Genomic DNA, 22,624 nt, shown 5'->3' on the forward strand with positions numbered 1-22,624 from the left:
AGTTCGAGATGAAGGATTTGGGAGCAACAAAAAAGATATTGGGGATGGAGATACAAAAGGATAGAAAAATAGGGAGGTTGTGTATTTCTCAACAAAAGTAAATTGAGAAAGTTCTGCAATCCTTCAATTGTGCTCAGTCCAAGCCAGCTGGAACTTCTTTGGCGGCTCACTTTAAACTTGGTCCAGGCACTATACCCACTACTAATGAAGAAAGGAAGTACATGATATAAGGCCAAAGACAATGCAAAATCCTCAAATAAGGATCGAAATTGCAGTTCAATTTTTTTGGGGACCAAAACCAAAAAAATTTGTTTAAACTCAGGGACAAAAAAATGTGAAATAATTCTTTGTTACCATATTTTTTTGGCTCACTATTACCTGTAATCAGTTGATTTTTTACTCCAAGCAACCACAAACTACTTTCACTACATGATAATTTACGTGATCTTTGAGGAAAATAAAGGGTATCTGTCAAATTAAAGATGTCGATACTTTGTATTTGATCCTTAAACCATTCAACAACTTGTTATTTTGACAAATCAACGTTTTTAGGTGTGTTCCAATAGCCACATATGCATATTACATCTTTGATAAATATAAGCTATACCAGTAAACACATTTTAGCATATTCAAATACTGGAATAAAATTTAAAGTGCTAGGAATAAATAATTTTCATCAAAAATTCAAACATAGTAAAAAATTCATAAAAAGTGAATGGAATGTCCATTTGTTCTTGTCTGTGAGTGAATAAAATTTTGCTCAACATTCAATCAAACACCTTGTATGCATTTTAACAATCATCAAAACTCGTATCCTTCTTATCATTTTCTTATTACAAGATACAAAACATTTAATCAAATGAAATTTCAATGGCTATTTGAGGCAACTTCATATGATGAGATGTAATTCAATCATTCGTGCAAGGTGTAACTCAATGAATAGACAATTACATGTTTCTTTTGATGAAGAATGAAAGTAGAATTTAAGAAGGAAATTAAAGATTAAGCACCTGCCAACATCGAAGATCATAAAGTTTTGAAGATTGAACACCCAGGAACATGTATCTTGGATGAAGTCGACTAAATAGGAAAGACACATAGACACATAATACATATTTTATAGTTCACAAAAGAAAAAGAAGATATGCAAAGAAAAAAAAAAAAAGAACTCACAAATTGTGCTATTTATTGAGGCGTAAACGATGAACTGATGAAGAAAAGTAGTAAAGAAGTCCAAGCTTATGGTTAAATGAACTGATGAAGAAAAGTAGTAAAGAAGCCCAAGCTTATGGTTAAAACCCTTCTAAAGAAGCAATCGTTGTAGTTGAAGACGAAATTTGTCAAATAACGATAGAGGTGTGTGTGTGTGTGTGTGTGTGTATATATATATATATATATATATAAAGAGATTAAGGAATTGAATATTAGAAAGATTTAAATTAAATAAAAAATTAGTTTTGAATACAATTATGTAAGGAATAAATGCAGTATATAAAAATAGATTTGGAATAAACTCTTTCCTTGTAGCATTCGATTAAAAAATGGAAATGATTGAAACTATTAGAAAACGGAAAGGATTGTTGATTTCAATCCCAAAATATCAAGGATTATGATCGTAAGTTAAGAATGTAAGTTACAAAAACGATGTTTGACAAAAGGTTAGTGAAGATGATATCATCAATTTGACATAATAGTAGAAAACATAATATTGAAATACATTCAAATACCTTGATTGTTTAATTGATGAATTAAATGTTCTCTTTTAATAATATCAAAAGATTTAATAGCAACATAGAGTTATCAAATTTACAACGGTTAAACATACATAAAAACTTGTTTCGTAAAACACTGTCAAATGTTATATGATAAAAATGGTTGACCTATAAATTATAAAATATTAGAATTTTTTGTTGTTTATATTTTTTCTTAGCATTTATAGAGTGTTGTAATTTACAATAGAACTCAAACACAGTTTTAAGGAATATATTGTCTTTCTCAAAAATCAAAATGTATTTTAGTGATCATACTGACCTTTTTTTGAAAGTAAAGGGTGGCTAAGTGAAAATGTTGGACTAAATATTCAACAAAATGCCGTTCATCACGGTGGTGTGAACCGTTAGCGGCCCACTTTGTCGCGGTCAACGGGGATTTCCTTCTTCCTTTGTTCCACTTCTACCCCGGTCTACACTGTACACTGACGGCTTAAATGAGTTTTATTTATTTATTTATTTATTTATTTATTATTATTATTATTATTATTATTATTATTATTATTATTTTTAGTATTATTTTATAAAACTGTCATAATTTAAATTTTCGATATTATATTATGTTACTTGAATCTTGTTAATTTACAAGCTTAAGGTTGAATATATCTTTTACATTAGGCTGAAAAACTTTTCTTTGTTATTCACAACAAGCTAAACACCTTAGACCATGAATAATTTGCCAATGAGAATGTTATAAGATGTGTTAAAATGTTAAATGATTTTATTTTTAAAAGTACATGTTTATAATACTGACTAAATTAATTTCCTTTCAAATAGAAAGTTTTTTTTAGTAACTCCCAAGTTACCCATATCATCCACACTATGAGCGTGTTTGGAAAAGTAGTTGTTAGCTGGAAGCGAGTAGCTGGTAGCGTGTAGCGGGAAGCTATAACTTTTATTTGTTATATGAGTGTTTGGTAAAAGTAGCTGAAACCTTTTGAAATATATAAAATTACATTAAAAAACAATTGATTATATATATATATATATATATATATATATATATATATATATATATATATATATATATATATATATTTAAGGCTAATTATGGAAATTGATTTCAAAAGCTCAGTAGCGTTTTGTTAAACGCGACATGAAGTAGCTTTTAGATTTGAAGCGTCTTGTTTAAACTAAAAGGTAAACGCTCGTACTACCAAACAAAGTTTTTTGTTTAAAATAGAGTGTTTTGTCAAAAGCTAAAAGCTAGAAACTCCCAAACGCTTCCAAAAGCTCCGTGCCAAACACACCCTATGTACGATTGTATGAGACGTAAATGGTGTATAAGGAGTGACTATGAGAATGTCTATACCAAACCCAATATGAAGTGAAATGTTTCTTGTCTGCTAGTGAGACTTGAGCTCTTGACATTATTAACATTTGTCATTCTTGAAAAAATTATAACGGTTATTAGGTATGGCAATCATGGATTCATGATTCAAACTCATGTATGTCACACTTAATTGATTTAAAAAAAATGAATAGGGTCATGATTTGTGGGTTCAGACTTGTCGATAAAGATTCTTTTTAAACATTCAAAAACAAATTATTCGGAATCTGTTATTACCGCTCGCACAGCGTTTCAGTCCATTATTTTTTTTACGGTCGGGATCTCCAATCACGGTATTTTGCGTCTCCTAGTTATGATAGGTGATTCTACACTTCCAATATGATGATTGAAAACTTTTGGTTATTGGATCGGGTTATAAATAATAACATGTAAGGCAAATGTAGTTTTAATAACAAAGATCAAACATAATTTCTTTAGTAAATTTCTAAAAAGTGTTCACAACGACTATTGATATTTTTAAAACCGTCTTCCTTTTTAACGGCTAAAATTTATAAAAAAAAACTTAGCAAGAAGCTAGAAAAATATCAACGAACTTACAAAGTAATAACTAATAAAGGGAACTACAACTTAATGTTATTGACTTCCACTTTATGAAATCCGTGACCATGTAAATTAAACAAAAAAACATAACTTTATCAAAAATCATCTCTTCATGAAACTCTTTAGCTCCAAAGATCAATGTATTTCGATACGTCCAAAGCATCCATATCTTTGTCATGCAAACTACTTCCAATCCTAACTTTTTTACATCCAATCCTAACTTTTTTATATACCTACAATTTACGAGTATCTATCCACTAAAAACCACTATGATGTGATGGAAACTCGACAATAGCAAATCAACCCACCGACCATATTCCAAACTTAACATGACAAGTTGACAACCTAAGAGAATATGTTGTGTATCTTCTATATGAGTGAGACATAAATGGCACATATTTAATTCAACTCAATACCCCTTTTGTTCAAGTTATCTCTATTAAGAGATCAAATCTAAAAGCAATCTAAAAAATGTTTATCTTTAACGGTGAAAAGTCATTCTAACCGGGTCTATGTACCATCATTAGGAATAGATAACAGAGATATCAAGAACTATCTAGACTCCACACTATTTAAAACAATCTATAAGTGTATGGTTGATAAAAGTGCATAACACATCTTTTCATAGTATATAACATTAGACGATCATTCACAATTCGATCACTCATCTTATTGCACGAAATCATTTTTATCTGTGTATATTGCATCGAGCAAAATCAATGCTATTTTTAGAGAATATATCATTGGATATAGTATGTGTTAATATGTTCCAATGTCATATTTTGTAACTCTTTACCATACATTTAACCATTTTAAGCGGTTAATCCATTTTAAATGTCTATGAACACATCTCATATCCAATTTATATATTCCCTACGGTGAAAGACTATTTATGTGTCATTTTAAAAGTTAATTCGTTATAACAAATATAACACCTCTCTTTGTTCTAAAGCAATGACAATTCACATAAATATTGGGTTTAAATGGCAATAAGTCTATTTCTTTTCCTCTCTTTAAAGCAAATCGATGATGGACGATATTCACCAACAACTCTAATGTCAATTTAGTTTTCGTCCACCACTAGCAAACAAAAAATATTGTATTTACAATGAGATTTTACAAATACCGGTTAGTATTAAGCCATAAATGGTAAAGAAGAAGTTTGTTTATTGTTTAACTTTGATATTCTGATATCTTGTATCATGTATTCTAGTGATCGTATACTAAAACTAAAATTCAATTACAAATTCAAATCCAATCGATTAAAATGTTAACAAGATTGGAAACGATAATCTAAATCGGAGGACTTTAATTTTAATTGTTTTTTATAAAGGACTAAAAATGAACATCTAAATAGTTGATTACCTTAAATCACATTAACCCTAAATCTAACTCAAAAAGGAAATATATAATACCAATCTCAAAAAGTACAACTGTAATTTCACAAAAGGCGCTAACCCGACTTCATCACATGTCATTTATTAGATTTCTCCCCCTCATTCCATTCTTCCCATAAGTAAAACTTCGCCGGAAAGTGTCCCGGAATCTCCCTCTCTCCGCCGTATGATCTTATCGTCTGGTTTTCCATCAGCCAGTAGGAAGAACAGTTAGAGCTCTTTAATGGCTTCCCCTTTTTAATCCTTGAATTCAATTTGTATCTTATCAGAAGTCAAATCACCTCTCTCTCTCTCTCTCTCTCTCTCTCTCTCTCTCTCTCTCTCTCTCTCTCTCTCTCTCTCTCCGGGTTTTCATATCTCGGAGCTGCATCAATTAACGTTCTCACCAGAAATCATCATATCTCTCTGTTTTTCTCGGCATTTATGAAGGAAAGCATGAAGTTTCTCAACAACATCAACTAAACCGCTTTAATGACCTATCAAAGTCAAACATTTTCTCTCTCTCAATTTCAACGTTCCCCGATAAAATTTCTGCCACAATTCAATTCCGAAAGTATTCAAACATGATTTCTCATCTCCTCTTCTTTTCCGTGATTCTAATAATATCAACACCATCGTCAACATCTGCTCAAGCAAACTGTAATCGGGTTTGTAGTAGTCAAAGCGGTGATCGGCGAAATACAGTTTCCTACCCCTTCGGATTTAGCGATGGTTGTGAAATTCGTCTGGATTGTTCCGATGGAGAGATTCGTTTTGGTGGATACACCGTTCAGAATTTTACCAGAGATCATATATCGATTATTCTACCGGCGAATTGCAGTCGTTCGTTTGAAGAAATTAATCGCTTCGATAACTCAAACTTCGCTCTCACTTCACGAAACGCATTGCTGTTGGAAGACTGCAGGGCGAGTTTGAATGATTGTATAGTGTCGACTAATTTAGTTGAGAATCGTTTCAGCATACAACAGTGTGATTCGGCGATAAATCGGAGCATGAATTGTTACTCTGAGGATAATTCTCGAGAAGAGTTCATTGATTTGACAGAACTGAAATCCGCCGGTTGTGAGGTTTTGTTGTCGTCGGTGACGATTGATTTGAACGCGAACAGCTCACAGGGATCGCCGGTGTCGTTGGAGTTTCAGTCGTTGGAATTGGGTTGGTGGGTTCACGGCGACTGCGGTTGTCATAAAAACGCGGTTTGCCGGAATGTGTCTCGTTTGAATCAGACGGTGGGTTACCGGTGTCACTGTAATGAAGGATACGACGGTGATGGGTTCATCGCCGGCGATGGTTGCCATAGAGGTTAGTTCCCTTTCCAACCACCACCACTTTTTACTATTATCATTTCTTTTACGACAATTTAAAAAAAAAAAAAAAAAAATCATGTTTTAAATCCTTTTTACGTGAAAAATTACCAAAACAATTTGTCACGAAGATTTTTTTATGTATAAATAATTATTTTCCTACCAAAATTCAGTAAAATTTTACAAATGCTTATATAATGGCAAAATATATATATATATATATATATATATATATATATATATATATATATATATATATATATATATATATATATATATATATATATATATATATATAACATTTTCTTTTTAGGTATCTTCAATTAATCATTTTAATAAATTGCGTCCTTGTAATTATTTCTAACCAATTTTAATTGGTAAATCATGATTTAAAAAGAAAATTATAGATGGAATTTTTATTAAAATGTAAATCTTTTTTTTTTCTAAAGTTTACTGTGTATTTTAATAAGTAAATCATTTAATCATAATCACTTTTCATTAAATATTCTAAACCAAAGTACAAACATTGATTTCATACCTTTTTCTCTTTTTTTATTCTTGTAGATTAGAAAATTGAAAAACTAAGAATAAACTTTAATTATGTGCATATGACGCATAATTTATGGATTAATTCAGAAGAAAAGAAGTATGACACTATTATATTCGGATAAAATAATGTACAAAAGTCAGAAACTATGACAAAAAAGAAAAATCAACTAATCCCTTAATTAATTAGTATTATTAATTTATTACTTTTCTTATACATGGAATTTCTTTGAAGGGCCACCAATATTGATTTACTTGTGGTTTGGTCAAAGGGTATGAGTCGTCATTTTGGAATGAGTAGGAAATTTAAAAAAATTGAAACGGAAGGGACTCAATTCTCAACTCTTTCATGTGAACAAATTAGTTTAGTTGGTAGCATAAATATCTTTCCATTTTATAATCAATTTATATATTAGAATGTTAATACACAAATTAGCAAAAAAAGATTGATGATTTAATGGCATTTGACTTTTGACTATTTCTTTGTGAGATGAATATTTGGACTTTAACAAGTCGAATATCTAATCTAATCTTCATGAATGATGCGATTCCACCATGTAATTTGGTAGCCTTGATTTAACAAATCTTTGATTGATGGTGGGTTGTAGGTTGTTTCTTATGATGGTTTTGGTTGACTTTTTATAATGGGGGAATTAACATTTGATTTTTATTATTATTCAAGAGATATATCATTGTTTTGTTGAGAAAATTCAAAATTCAAAATCATAATCATAATCAAAGTAATAACTGAACATTTAAAACGAACAAAAATTAAAAGAGTTGGATACTAACTTCTTTAAATTCGTTTTTGCTAGGATTTATAAAAATTTAAATTTCATTACCTTTTATAATTTTTCGGGGTCTCATGAAAATTTAAGTTTATTTTATTTAATTTGTCGACATCAACTTGCAACAGTCTCGAATTGTGGCGCGTCAAGGTACATGTCTGGCCAATGCGGTGAAACATCAAGAGTTGGTGTGCTTATTGGAGGTAAAATTCGCAACTATAGATACCCTACATTTTATTTATCGATATAAATATAAATTGTTTCTTTCTCCAATATTACACCATAAAACACCAAACCCTAACAAGTTAAACATTTTATCAAACATTTTGTGTGATCCCTTTAGTCGGTCACATATTTTATCGCTTTCATTAGTGAGATGTTTTACCAAACACTTGGTGTATATTTCTTACTCTCAGGTATAGTCGCCGGAGCTTCTCTTATGTCAACGTTCGCGCTCGTTTGCTACTGCCTTAGAAAACGGGCCGCTTCTAGAAACCTACGGAGCGCAAGACGACAGTTCTCTGAAGCCACCGCTAGCTTCAGTGTCCCATTCTACCCCTACAAAGAAATCGAACGCGCCACAAACTCTTTCTCCGATAAACAACGATTAGGTGTCGGAGCATACGGTACGGTGTACGCCGGAAAATTAACCACCAACGAATGGGTGGCGGTGAAGAAACTCCGACAACGAGACACAGACGGAAACGACCAAATCATGAATGAAATCAAACTAATCTCCACTGTAAACCACCCTAACCTAGTCCGCCTTTTGGGATGTTGCATCGAAAAAGGCGAGCAGATTCTTGTATATGAATTCATGCCAAACGGAACGCTTTCACAACATCTACAAAGGGAACGCGGGAAAGGTCTCCCATGGACGGTTAGACTCACGATCGTAACTGAAACTGCACACGCGATTGCTCACCTACATTCGACTATGAATCCGCCTATCTACCATAGAGATATCAAATCTAGCAACATACTTTTGGATCATAATTACAACTCTAAAGTCGCGGATTTCGGACTTTCCAGATTAGGAATGTTGGATGATTCCCACATCTCAACCGCTCCACAAGGTACACCAGGGTACGTCGATCCGCAGTACCATCAAAACTTCCATCTTTCAGATAAAAGTGACGTGTATAGCTTTGGAGTTGTTCTCTTAGAAATAATCACCGCTTTAAAAGTGGTTGATTTTTCTCGGGATCATAGTGAGATAAATTTAGCGTCTCTTGCTATAGATAGAATTGGGAAAGGTTGTGTGGATGATATAATTGACCCCTTTTTGGACCCGAATAAAGACGCATGGACACTTTCGTCAATTCACAAAGTGGCGGAATTGGCTTTCCGATGTTTAGCATTTCATAGAGATATGAGGCCTTCGATGATGGAAGTGGCAGATGAGTTGGAAGAGATTAAAGTTAGTGGGTGGAACACGATTGATGATAATATGACAATTGGATCATTATCATCGGTTTCTTCATCGCCGTATAACGCCAGTGAGAAATCAATAGGCGGAAGTATCATAAAAAAGGTGGCAGGAGTGGCGGCAATTGGTAGCCGGAGGCTTAGTGTTATATCAGATTGTTTAACAATACCAGACAATAAAGATACGAGTAAAGATAAAGATAATTCACCCATGTCTATACAGGATCCATGGTTAAGTGATCAGAGTTCACCTTCAAGCAATAGCTTGTTAGGAAATATTGTTAGGTGACTTGTAAAATGAATCATTTAAGAAAGAAAAGAAATCTTTGATTTTTTTTTTTTTTTTTTTTTTTTTTTTTTTTTTTTTGTAATTTTATAAAAGAATTAATTATTATTATATTGTTACATATATTTTGAATTATTTAACCGTGACTTCTCGGGTCGGATACATTGTGGACTTTTTTAGTTCCACCATTTGCAAACTCACTGACAACTCAGGCAAGTGGGATTGATGGTCTTGAAGTAGCAAGTGCATTAATGTTTTCTATGAAGTATTTTTTGGGCAGCTTGCCCACTACATTCCCTTCTTCATTACCATTTTTATCCATAAATGCAAAATGTGGGATACCCTCAACACCAAATTCCTCGACTTCTTGTTCCCATTTCGTGTTGTCAACTTTAAGCACAACGATATTTACTTTGTTCATATAGATTAAAAGAGGCTTTTCATATATACCTAGTCAACATATTTTCGTGGCATCTTCGCTTTTCATATATACCTAGTCAACATATTTTCGCGGCCTCTTCCTTGTTTAATACCTTAAAAGTCATTATTTATATATCATTGTTTCGATTTAACCCCAACTTTATTTTTTGTTTTTCATTTGCCATTATATTTTAGAAAATGTTTCATTTTCGGGCCCTTAACCGGTCACCAACAGGTAATGATGACGTGTCAGTTTTGTATTTTCCTGAGTTTGCATTAGCCCCAACATTTACGTATAAGTTTGTATTTAGCCCTAACATTTTTTTTGTTCCTCATTTACCATAGTTTTTTAGAAAAAATTTCATTTTAGCCATTGGTCAGTCATTAATAGTTATTTAAAAACGTAATAACTTAAAATGAAAAAGAAGAAAGAACAGAGGCAAGAGTCGAAACTATGACTTCTCCTAGTGTAAGTCTCGAGTCCGAGACATCTAATAAACGGTGTGACATGCTAATCTTTGAGCCAATCAATATTTTCATTTCTTTGGTTTCTCAACAAATATGTCATTAAAAATATTTGGTTTCTTAATAAATATGCATTAGAAATAATCAGTTGATTTTTAGATGAGTTACGAATGAATTAAAATTTTTGGTTGGCTCAAAGATTAGCATGTCATATTGTAACACCTTGATTCCTGGATGTGGGACTTGAGGATTTTGTGCAAGCTGAAGGGCCTACTCGATGAGTTAGTTGGCCCAAATCGTCGTGTAGGAGTTTATCTGGATGCGCGAGTTATGAAGCCTACTCGTCGAGTTGGAGAGCTAGACTCGACGAGTTGAGGTTGTTTAGAGAAAACCCTAATTATTCGGGTTTACACCCTATTTAAAGGACTTTAACTCCATTACCCCGCCTCCCTCATCACCATATCACGTCTAGAGAGAAACCCTAGTGAGTTAGCCCATATTTTGAGTGTGAAGCCAAAAGTGTGCATTCTTGGAGGAAGCTTGAAGAGTAAAGAGCTTGGAACAAGAAGGAGTCTTTAGATCCAGCATTCATATAGTTGTAGCATCTTTTTGGAGGTAAAAAGTCTTTACCTTGGCTTGCCATTTCTTAGATCTCTTCTTGTGTGAGTTTATGGGTATTTTGGTGCAAAATAAGGGCCATTGTCGAGTTGAGCTTATCCAGGGGGAGTAGTTGCGAATTTGGTCTCCTCTAAGCCTTCATGTACATAAAATCTCAAGCTTTATGAAGCTTTGACCCATCTTCATGTCCTAAACCCTTCTTGAGCTTAATATTGGGTGTTTTGACCTTGTAAGGCCTTGCATGATCGTAAAGTTAGCAACTTTACGTGGTAACTTCCTCCTAGGAGGTTGGATCTAGAGTTTGGAGCGTTGGAATCCACTAGAATGAGTGAAAAGTGTAATGCATGAAGAACTCGGCGAGTTGGGCATCCAACTCAACGCGTCGAGTCGGGTTTTCCCGTTCTTCTGGACTCTGCATGGACTCGACGAGTTTGTTAGCAACTCAGCAAGTTGATTGGGGTTTTCGTGGTTTATTGAGTACTGAGGAACTCAATGAGTAGATGAGTTGCACTCGAAGAGTAGGGTCGACTTTGACTGTTGACTTTAGGGTTTTGGTCAAGCTGTGGATTTTAGAGACCATGGAGAGGCGTATTCTAGACCAACAGTTCGAGCGTGGTATATATTGCCTTACTAGGCGAGGTGCGTTTTCTCATTATACTTACCTGAGTGGTAATACTGTACAACCGGAAGGTCTTATTTGAGTTATCGGCCGGAGGGTCCTATGTGCTTATATTGAGTTATGTGATATTATGCATTTTGTCTGTGATATATGCTATATTATTCTGCGCCTTACTGAGTAGGACCGAAGGGTCCAAACTGAGTTATGAGACCGGAGGGTCTTCACCGATATACAAGATCGGATTGTCTAACCCAAGCTGTGAGACCGGAGGGTTTCACTAAGATACAAGACTAGAGGGTCCAACCTGAGCTTTGAGTTATCGACCGGGGGGTCCTATTTTGTTGATTGTGTATTAACAACTGATACATTGTGGTTTTTGAGAAAATCTGATATTGAGTTTTATGTGGTTTAAAAATGAAAATTTTGTTTGAAAATTTAGAGCGTTACACATATTGTTTATTAGATGTCACAAACTCAAGACTTACCCTAGACATTTTTTCTTCATTTTGAAATACAGGTGTAGAATAAATACAACAAACATTGACAATACAAAAATGAAAGCCATTGGCTTACTAGGTAACACACCTCGCCCTCAAGGAAAAGTCGCAGTTTCGACTCTTATCTTAGTTTTTCCTTTTTCATTTTAAGTTATTATGTTTTAAAATACCTATTCGTGACTGGCCAATGGCTAAAATGAAAATTTTTTCTAAAAAACAATGGCAAATGGTGAAAAAAAAATATATAGGGGCTAAACGCAAACTTATACATAAATGTTGGGTCTAAATGCAAGATTAGAAACATGCAAAAATGACACGTAATCATACCACTTGATGACCGGTCAAAGGCCTGAAAATGAAACGTTTTCTAAAATATAATGGCAAATAAAGAACAAAAAATAAAGTTATAGTTAAATCGAAATGACGTTGTATTGGTTTCAGTTTTGGTTTGTTCCGGTTTTTATTTATTTATTTATTTATTTTTAAATTTTTTTTGATTTTGCTTACCACTACCAAAATGTTTTTAAGTTAATGACACATTTAGGCCATCATTCACCTGAAGTTTCTACTTTCTACTATTCTTGATCTTTTAATTAGATTGAGAAGAGTCATCTCTGACGTGTTGTGGGCACACCAACCTCTATTCTTAGCAATAGGCATAAAATGTCTTATTCGGCAGTAGGAGTGTTTGTTTGGATGGATCGCTTTGATCTGATTCAATCAAGTGAATCCAAATTGATTTCGGTTTTCAAAACATGGATCTGAATTGTAACATACACATTCAGTTATCGTGTTCATCTCCGACATGTTGTAAAAAAGAATAATATTATGAAATATTATGTGATTTTGAACGTTGAGTTCTAACAGATAGTTTTTACAAGAATTGAAGTAAAAATTATGTTCAGAATCATTCGGAAAGTATTTGAAGTCTTATGAGATTCTGATCAAATGTCAGCTATTGAAATTTATGAAAATGTAAAATTAAGTTGGAATAACTAAAATTATATTATTGAAATTTGTAAAGAATCTCGTTAGAAACATTTAGGCGAAAACCTCATTGAAATCTGAGTTATAACGAAGAAATTATAACCAATCGAAGTTTCGCGATAGAATCGACACGACGCCGTATGACGTAAAAAGTGAGCTTTCGATAAACTACTTTTTAGTCTGTATGATCTAAATGAAAGTTGTAGTATTTGTTAAACCGATAACTTTCATAAAAAGAACGTCAAAATCTGACTTCGTATGAGGAAGTTATGATTTTTCTAAATTTAGGTATAACAGTATACGACTAAAAACTCGAAATAAAGATCGAGTGATTTTTAGCCCACATAACCTAAAAGAGAATCGAAGGTCTCGTTAATAGTAGTACAATAGTAAAAAGACAGACGAAAACGGACGTCGGATGAAGAAGTTATAAATTTTTAACGGACTTTTCATGTCCCTGCCTGTTAAAAATATAACTTTAAAAATGAAGTCAAAATTAGCCGACGGAGTCTAAATAAAAGTCGTAGAGTATCATCTCACCTACGCGTGGGTATAAAGAATGTCAAAAACGGAGCTCATATGCAAAATATATGGATTTTAGAAGTTTAGAAAATCAGTGTATGCCCCGGATACATAAGTACGCCCAGCGTACTCATGTTTGTGATCCGGAGCCGGCCACGTCAACACCTTCTTCGCATACAACACATGTCACGCAGGTTCGACATGTCTGATGCCAAGCATCACGCTACGCGCAACATACTCGGTGTACGCCCATCATACTGAGCCGCAATGCATTACGCCCCACGTAATGCAGTATATGCCCAACGAAGAGATTATCAGGGCAGTACGCCCCGCATACATAAGGATTTACGCCCAGCTTAAATCATGATTCAACACCCTATAAATAGTGAGAAAGACCTCCAGGTATGTGACAACCCGATATTTCGAATCAATGTAATGACTTAAAAAGTCAAGAATTGTAATCTCTTTTGATATAATAAAATTAGCGTCAAAAATAAAATGTTCAAAAGCCTCTATTGGGTTGCCTAAAATGATAGTTATCGTGTCAAGGTTTTCAGAAATATAAAGAACACTAAAATCTGAGTTATAACGAAGAAATTATGACTAATCGAAAATTCGTGTCAAAACCAGTAAAACACTAACAAACGTAAAAGGAGAAATTTCAATAAAATACTTTTTAGCCTTAGGTATCTAAACAAAAGTCGTAGAGTATACTAAACCGTGAATGTGCATAAAAAGAACGTCAAATCCGACTTCGTATGAGGAAGTTATGATTTTTCTAAGTTTCGGGATAGCGGTAGACAGCTAAAAACTCGAAATAGAGATTGAGGAATTTTTGGCCGAAACAACCTAAATGAGAATCAAAGATCTCTACAATAGTAGCGCAACGGTACAAAGTCTGACGATAACGGACACCAGATGAAGAAGTTATGGATTTTTAACGGACTTTTCCTGTCCCAACCTGTTAAAAATATAATATTAATAATAAATTCAAAATTAGCCAACGAAGTCTAAACGAGAGTTGTAGAGAATAATCTCACCTACGCGTGGATATAAAGAACATCAAAAACAAAGCTTGTACGCGGATGTTACGGATTTTACAAGTTCGAGACACAAAACTCGAGGCTGGCAGGCAGCTTACAACGTGAACCTGTGATTGATGGGTTCCAGAGCCTATCAACGAGTTGTCAAGTCTACGGGAGAAGACCATGCTGAGCTCCCGACATGATCCACACATGCTCATGACATGAACTCTCAAAATTCACCCTATAAATAGAAGCTGATGGTTTCGGGTTTAGGTGCTCAATTATCTTCTCTCTCTTGCCAAAACTCTGCATTTTAACCCCCGAAGCCATCCCGAAGACCCGGTCTTCACATCCAAGTTCCGAAGGAAGGTCTTACACTACCAAGATTCCCAAGAATCCTGAGAAATCAACTTTCTCCAGTCGGAGTTCTGCTCGCTTTTTGTCTTACCTTCTCCAATATGTCAAGTGAGTTCATACCCCTACAACTACGTTTTCAAATGCTTTATAAATGCTTTTATACACTTTTAAGGGGGGGGGGGGGGATACAAGTAAACACACGGTTATCCTCGTGTGAAAAACATCAATCTTTTGCTATACTCTTTGTTATATAATCAAGCATATGTGATTTATAACTATCATACGAAAACTTTCTCATGCAACATATCACGATAACACTTTGTCCTTCTGAAAAGAAACATGTGGTTATATAAATATCAAACACTTTATTTATATTTATATTTTGAGTATAAATGTTCAATGATGGTATTTCAAATGTTATACTTTACGTACGAAGTCGACACTACACTAGGGTTTACCATACAAACGAAACACACTTTTGGAAAAACTATAATAAGTATAGTTTACAAGGAAATCATGAGATTTTACATACTATAAGTACTATATCGAGGAAATACTTTCGTGTACAAGAACAAATGGACTTTTCATACTTAAATCTATTTGATACTAAGTTTTGTGAGACATTCAACTTCACGTACTTTCAAGTATGCAGTTAAAGTCCTGTATTATATACCATAATCTCTTGTAGGGAGAGCGTGATACTTGTGTATAGATCTATACGGGATTGACAATCTCGCACCTAAATAGTTAGCTATAGTTAGACCAGCAGGTCTGGGGTGACAAAGGTCATAACATTCCAACGCCTGAAGAACGTTGTTACAGGTAGCCTAGGTCAATAGCATAGTTACAAAACTCACATGGAGTATTAAAAACACAACGATTTACGGGGTTATCAAATGTCTTAGTGATTTTATACATGCATAAATATATTATTCTAGGCATGACAACTACTAATGCATTACAGTTTTGGAACTTTTAAACTACCACACACTCATGGAAAATATTGGATTTTTCAGAAGTAAACTCAGTGATTTTATATCCAATTACAAATTTTATACATAAACGCTTATGAACTCACCAACTTAATTGTTGACACCCTTTCAAAACTACTTGTATTTCTCAGGAATTTAGTAATATAGGTAAACCTTAGCTTTTGGAGAAGCAACGCTAAGGTGTTAGTTTAAAACTCATTTTGCCATCATATTGTAATTTGTTTTGAACAGTTATCAATCGACAATGTAACTTTTAAATTATATATATGATGGTTGTTTACTTTCTTTACTATGTATTCAACTGTTACGATACTACATGAAGTCATCCGCCCTCGAACGATTTCGTCGTTCTGGTTTGGGGGTGTGACAGATTGGTATCAGATCATTGTTTATAGTGAACTAAGTATATCGAACCACATAAGATATACAAACAATAAATGCATTGGGACTAAAACTCTTTGACAAAACGTTTTTACACCTAAACCGTGTTGCATTTAGCTTAAATGATTTGGGTCGTAAAAGCACAAATACATACATACAACGAGGCATTTTCATAGTTAGAACTATACAATAAGTATTAGGACAAGTTGGACACTACGACTAGTCCTCGAAATATGTAATTGGATTTGGGACGAATATAGCCTGATCAACTATATTTATCCGACATTGGACTAATGTACGTCAAGGAATGGTCGTAGTGAGCAACAAGTCAAAAATTAACAAAATAACACTAGTATCGAACACACAAATTTAAATAATATAGAGTATTTGGTAAATGCAATAGTTTAACCTACATATTTAGACTTACATGTTTCAAATTTTGTACAAATCTTATAACCCTATTCTCGTATAGTCGAAATGGTTGGATTCTATCCACCCGGGGATCCCTACTACCTAAACCAGGGCAATGGAGGATGGGTAGAGGAGGACCCCGAAGAAGATGAGGAACCCATGGAGGAGGAGGAAGGAGAATACTCTGGGACAGACTCAGAGCCAGAAGTAATCAACCCACCAGTCGCCTAACCTCCCGCACTTAGGGGAAACTTTCAGGGACCAACTCCTGTCTGGGGAAGTCACATTCACCATTGGAGTCGGCAGCAAGGATTACGTCCTCCCTACGGTATGTGTCGGGATTTCTATGAGGTCAGTGGAGGAAGTTTAGCTAATAGATCACTCCCGGTAGTGGTAGGCAAACTAGCTAACCAGTCCTACAAATCCGGAGTTCAAGCAAACTGGATTTGCGAAGTCAACGTGGAGGTTCAAGGTAACACTGCTAACATCTGTTGCCTAGACATGTTACAGGAAAATGGTCAACTCCACACCGACACCCTCCAGGAGCAGTTGACTGCAGCTCTCTTTGAGATAAGATAGATGAAGGAGCAGCAAGCCGCCTTTGACAGGCGTCTTATGGGAGCAAAGCAATCGGATGCAGAGTCAAGCTCCAAGCGTAACCCTCATCACATGTAGTACTTGCTAAACTCCCAAATTTTGATATAGGATAGGTTATTGGCTAAAAGTCTTACTTTTCTTTAACTTTCTTGTAATCGGAGACCATTAGAAAGGTCAATTTTTCCTAAACTTCGAATGTAATCCAAGCATAAGTTTAATATATAATGAAATATTCCTTTAGAGTATCCTTTGCATATCACTACAATTCATGAGTTTATCTATTATTATACAGAGTCTAAATATGACTCAAAATCGAAACCTTGTGTTAGCTAACCTAAATCATGAATAACTGAAAATAGCTAACCCTTTAACATTCGGATTTCGATCATCAAAGACTTATGGTCTCTCAATGTTATTTCTTTAGCAGCACAATGCCGCCTCGTATATCTCCACGTCGTGGCAACAACATAACACCACCACCACCACCACCTCCATCAACGGATAATGCCGCCTTGATAGCTGATGTAACAGCTGCAATGACAGCAGCAATGGCACAGATGAGTAATAATGGGTCCGGAGGGGGAGTATATAGCTCTACGAATGGCCAACACAAGGGTCGTTCAGGGGATTGCACTTTCAAGGACTTCACCAATAGCAAGCCCATATCTTTTAATGGATCCGGGGGGATAACGTCTCTATCACAATTGATAGAGAAAACAGAAGCGGTTTTCGAGATCTGTGCATGTCTGGAAGGGAGCATGGTAAAGTTTGCTGCTTGTACATTCTCCGAGAGAGGTCCGACGTGGTGGAATGGCCATGTCACATCACTAACTCTGGTAGTGGGGAAATTCTATGGGCTGGGAGAATCTAAAGCAAATGTTAATACAAGAGTATTGTCCAAGGGGCGAAGTACAAAAGCTAGAGCAGGAACTTTGGGGCCTCACTATGGTAGGCTCGGACATCACAACCTATACCAATAGGTTTAGTGATTTGGCAATCCTTTACGCAGGGATGGTTGCTCTAGAGAGCAAGAAGATCGAGAGGTACATCTGGGGACTGTCACCCCAGATTCGAGGAAGTGTACTAGCGTCCAAACCAGTCACTTTCGATAGTGCCAAATAGTTGGCACAAGCTCTCGTTGACCATGGAATCTGCCAAGGCTTCGCAACTGCTGCCTCGGAGCAAACCTAGGAAACAACAACAACAACAACAACAACAAATTTTGGAACAAGAGGAAGAGTCATTTTTCACAAGAACCTCCCAAGAAACAACAAATAATGGCAGTCCATGCTGCAACTACCCCCGTTGTTGCTCCTGTTACCAGCAAAGAAATATGTTGGGAACCTATCGAAATGCAACAAATGCAATCTCCATCACAATGGAAATTGTCGAGAGATGCACTGCAACAACTGCAACAGGAAAGGACACACTGCCCGTTTCTGTAGGGCACCCGCACGACCAATCACCCAAGTCCCTGGAATCGGTGTGGGTTAGGCGTGTTATGGGTGTGGTGAGGCTGGACACTACAAGAGAGACTGCCCTAAGGTGAGGAATGCCGACGGTATAGGAAGAGTGCTAGCAATAGATCAGAACAAAGCAATAGTTGATCCCACGGTGGTTACGGGTACGTTTCTCCTCAATAATGCTTATACATGCATACTCTTTGATTGTGGTGCGGAGAGGAGTTTCGTGAGTCATAAATTCAAGCACGTACTAAAACAGAACCCTCAATCACTCAATAATATATTTACAGTAGAAATGTCAAACGGTAGAACAAAAAGCAAAAACGATATGTACATAGGTTGCACGCTAATTCTAAACGAACATTCATTTCAAATCGATCTAATGTCGATCATCGTAAAGAGCTTTGATGTCATCATCGGTATGGATTGGTTAAGCCTACACCATGCCGAGATATTTTGTCATGAAAGGGTCGCTCGTCTAAATTTGCCAAATGGCGAAACTCTTGTCATTTATGGTGACAAAACCGGTGCCAATTTACAAATCATCTCTTGCGTCAAAGCCCAGAAATACCTACGTAAGGAGTACCATGCCTTCTTAGCCTACGTGGTAGATAAAGAGTAAGAAATGAAAGACATCAAAGACATTCCTAAAGTCTACGATTTTCCCAATGTCTTCCCTGAAGATCTTCCAGGATTTCCACCAGAACGACAAGTCGAGTTAAGAATCAATTTAATTCCCGGAGCTACCCCAGTAGCTAAGTTGCCGTGTCGTCTAGCGCCAACTGAGATGCATGAATTATCCATCCAATTAAATGAACTACTCAACAAAGGATTCATAGACCGAGCTTCTCACCTTGGCGAGCACCATTCCTGTTCGTAAAGAAGAAGGATGGATCTTTCCGCATGTGCATCGATTACCAGGAACTCAACAAGCTCACTATCAAGAACCAATATCCCCTACCACGCATTGACGACTTGTTCGACCAACTCCAAGGAGCAAGTTATTTTTCAAAGATTTATTTGAGATCCAGGTATCATCAGTGGCGAGTCTTGGAAGGAGATGTTCCCAAAACAACCTTTCGAACTCGTTATGGTCACTACGAGTTTGTAGTAATGCCCTTTGGATTAACAAATGCACCGGCGGTGTTCATGGATTTATTGAACCGAGTATGTCATTCATTTCTGGATAAATTTGTGATTGTGTTCATAGATGATATACTCATCTATTCGAAGAGTAAAGAGGAACATATTCAACACCTCCGATAAATCTTGGAAACACTAAGAAAAGAGAAATTATACGCAAAGTTCTCAAAGTGCGAATTTTGGATTTGGAAAGTATATTTTCTAGGTCACGTGGTTAGCAAAGAAGGGATACACGTGGACCCTTCCAAAATCAAGGCAATCGAGAACTAGTCAGCTCCAAGAACCCCAACGGAAATCCGACAATTCTTGGGCCTTGCTGGCTATTAGCGAAGATTTATACAAAACTTCTCAAAGATTGATAAACCACTTACCACCTTGACCCAGAAGGGTGTAACTTTCAATTAAGAGGAAAAACAAGACGTTGCATTCCAAACACTGAAGCAAGCACTATGCAGCGCACCTATATTGTCCTTGCAAGAAGGAACAGAAGACTTCGTGGTCTACTGTGATGCATCTAATCAAGGTCTTGGATGTGTGTTAATGCAACGAGTAAATTTCATCGCTTACGCCTCGAGACAAATCAAGACGCACGAGGTCAACTACACTACACACGATCTTGAACTAGGAGCAGTCGTTTTCGCGTTAAAAATCTGGAGACACTATCTCTATGGCACGAAATGCACAATCTTCACCGATCATAAGAGCCTTCAGCACATTCTTAGCCAAACATAACTAAACATGAGATAGAGACGATGGGTTGAACTATTAAATGACTACGAATGCGAAATTCGTTATCATCCAGGAAAAGCGAATGCGGTAGCTGATGCTCTTAGTCGAAAGTAATACTCGGTCCGCCGGGTGAAATCCTTAACCATGACGATCCATTCACACCTGTCCACACAAATCAAGGAAGCTCAGAAGGAAGCCTTGAAAAAAGAGAATGTGGCGGGTGAAGCCTTAAGAGGAATGGACAAAAATCTTGAAGTCATGGGTGATGGAGTTCGTTACTTCGTGGATCCAATCTGGACACTGAAGTTTGGTGGATTCGGAGACACTGTCATGAACGAAGCTCATAAAACTCGATACTCAGTGCATACAGGTTCAGACAAGATGTATCTGGACCTTAAGAAACCGTATTGGTGGCCGAACATGAAAGCAGAGATCGCTACCTATGTAGGCAAGTGTCAGACTTGCGCCAAAGTCAAGGTAGAGTACCAAAAGCCCTAAGGCTTACTACAACAGCCTGAAATACCCGAGTGGAAGTAGGACCAGATAACCATGGATTTCATAACCAAATTACCCAAGACAGCGGGTGGGCTTGACACCATCTGGGTGATCGTCGATAGTTTGACAAAATCCGCACACTTTCTACCAATAAAGGAAACCGACAAGATGGAGAAGCTATCTCGAACATACATCCGAGAGATTGTACGACTACATGGTGTACCAATATCCATTATCTCCGACAAAGATAGTATATTCACCTCGCGATTCTGGCAGTCGCTGCAGAAATCTCTAAGAAAGAGACTAGACATGAGTACCGCTTACCATCCACAAACCGACGGTCAAAGTGAGAGGACTATACAAATCTTGGAAAATATACTAAGAGCTTGTGTAATCGACTATGGTAAATCATGGGATACTCATTTACCACTAGTCGAATTCTCGTATAACAATAGCTATCACTCTAGCAATAAAGTTGCTCCATTCGAAGCTCTCTATGGCCGCAAGTGCAGATCACCACTGTGTTGGGCTGAAGTAGGTGACACGCAACTAGCCAAGGGGCAAGTACCCAACAATCCTCTCACAGGCCCGGAAATTATAAGAGAGACAACTGAGAATATTGTACAAATTCGGGAACGACTAAAGGCTTCAAGAGACAGATAAAAAAGTTATGCGGACAAAAGACGGAAGCCCTTGAAGTTTCAGGTTGGGGATCGAGTGCTATTGAAGGTCTCGACCTGGAAGGGGTTAATACGTTTCAAAAAACGTGGGAAACTAAACCCAAGGTATATCAGACCATTCGAGATCCTTGCAAGGATCGGCCCGGTAGCATACAAACTTTGACTACCGTAGGAACTCAATAACGTACATCCTACCTTTCATGTGTCAAACTTGAAGAAATGTTTGTCCGATGAGACCCTTGTAGTCCCTCTAGACGAAATCGAAATCAACAAGAGTCTCCATTTTATAGAGGAACCAATTGAGGTCATGGATAAGGAAATTAAAAGAACAAAAAAAGTTGCATACCCATTGTGAAGGCCCGCTGGAATGCAAAACTGGCACCTGAATACACTTGGGAGCGCGAAGATCAAATGAAACAAAAGTATCCGCATCTCTTTCCCTAATCCACAAACACTTATCTTACATTAAATTTCGGGACGAAATTCCCTCTAACGGGGGGATGATGTGACAACCCGATATTTCGAATCAATGTAATGAGCTAAAAAGTCAAGAATTGTAATCTCTTTTGATATAATGAAATTAGCATCAAAAATAAAATGTTACAAATTCTCTATTGGGTTTCCTAAAACGATAGTTATCATGTCAAGGTTTTCAGAAATATAAAGAACACTAAAATCTAAGTTATAACGAAGAAGTTATGACCAATCGAAAATTCGTGTCAAAACCAGTAAAACACTGACAAACGTAAAAATGGAAATTTCAATAAAATACTTTCTAGCCTTAGGTATCTAAACTAAGGTCGTAGATTATACT

General features: G+C 36.0%; 1 protein-coding gene across 1 annotated transcript; it reads left to right on the plus strand.

Annotated features, from left to right (window-relative positions):
- The first annotated feature begins 5,089 nt into the window (after window positions 1-5,089).
- LOC145037084 (Protein kinase superfamily protein) lies at window positions 5,090-9,463 on the plus strand. The gene is made up of 3 exons (XM_078985652.1): window positions 5,090-6,359; window positions 7,824-7,898; window positions 8,112-9,463. The coding sequence occupies exons 1-3, from the start codon at window positions 5,621-5,623 to the stop codon at window positions 9,410-9,412; spliced, it is 2,115 nt and encodes a 704-aa protein (XP_078841778.1). The 5' UTR covers window positions 5,090-5,620; the 3' UTR covers window positions 9,413-9,463.
- The last annotated feature ends 13,161 nt before the right edge of the window (window positions 9,464-22,624 follow it).

The sequence above is a fragment of the Lactuca saligna genome, chromosome 3 (assembly GCF_052625555.1).
Source record: "Lactuca saligna cultivar CGN05327 chromosome 3, ASM5262555v1, whole genome shotgun sequence".
NCBI lineage: Eukaryota > Viridiplantae > Streptophyta > Magnoliopsida > Asterales > Asteraceae > Lactuca > Lactuca saligna.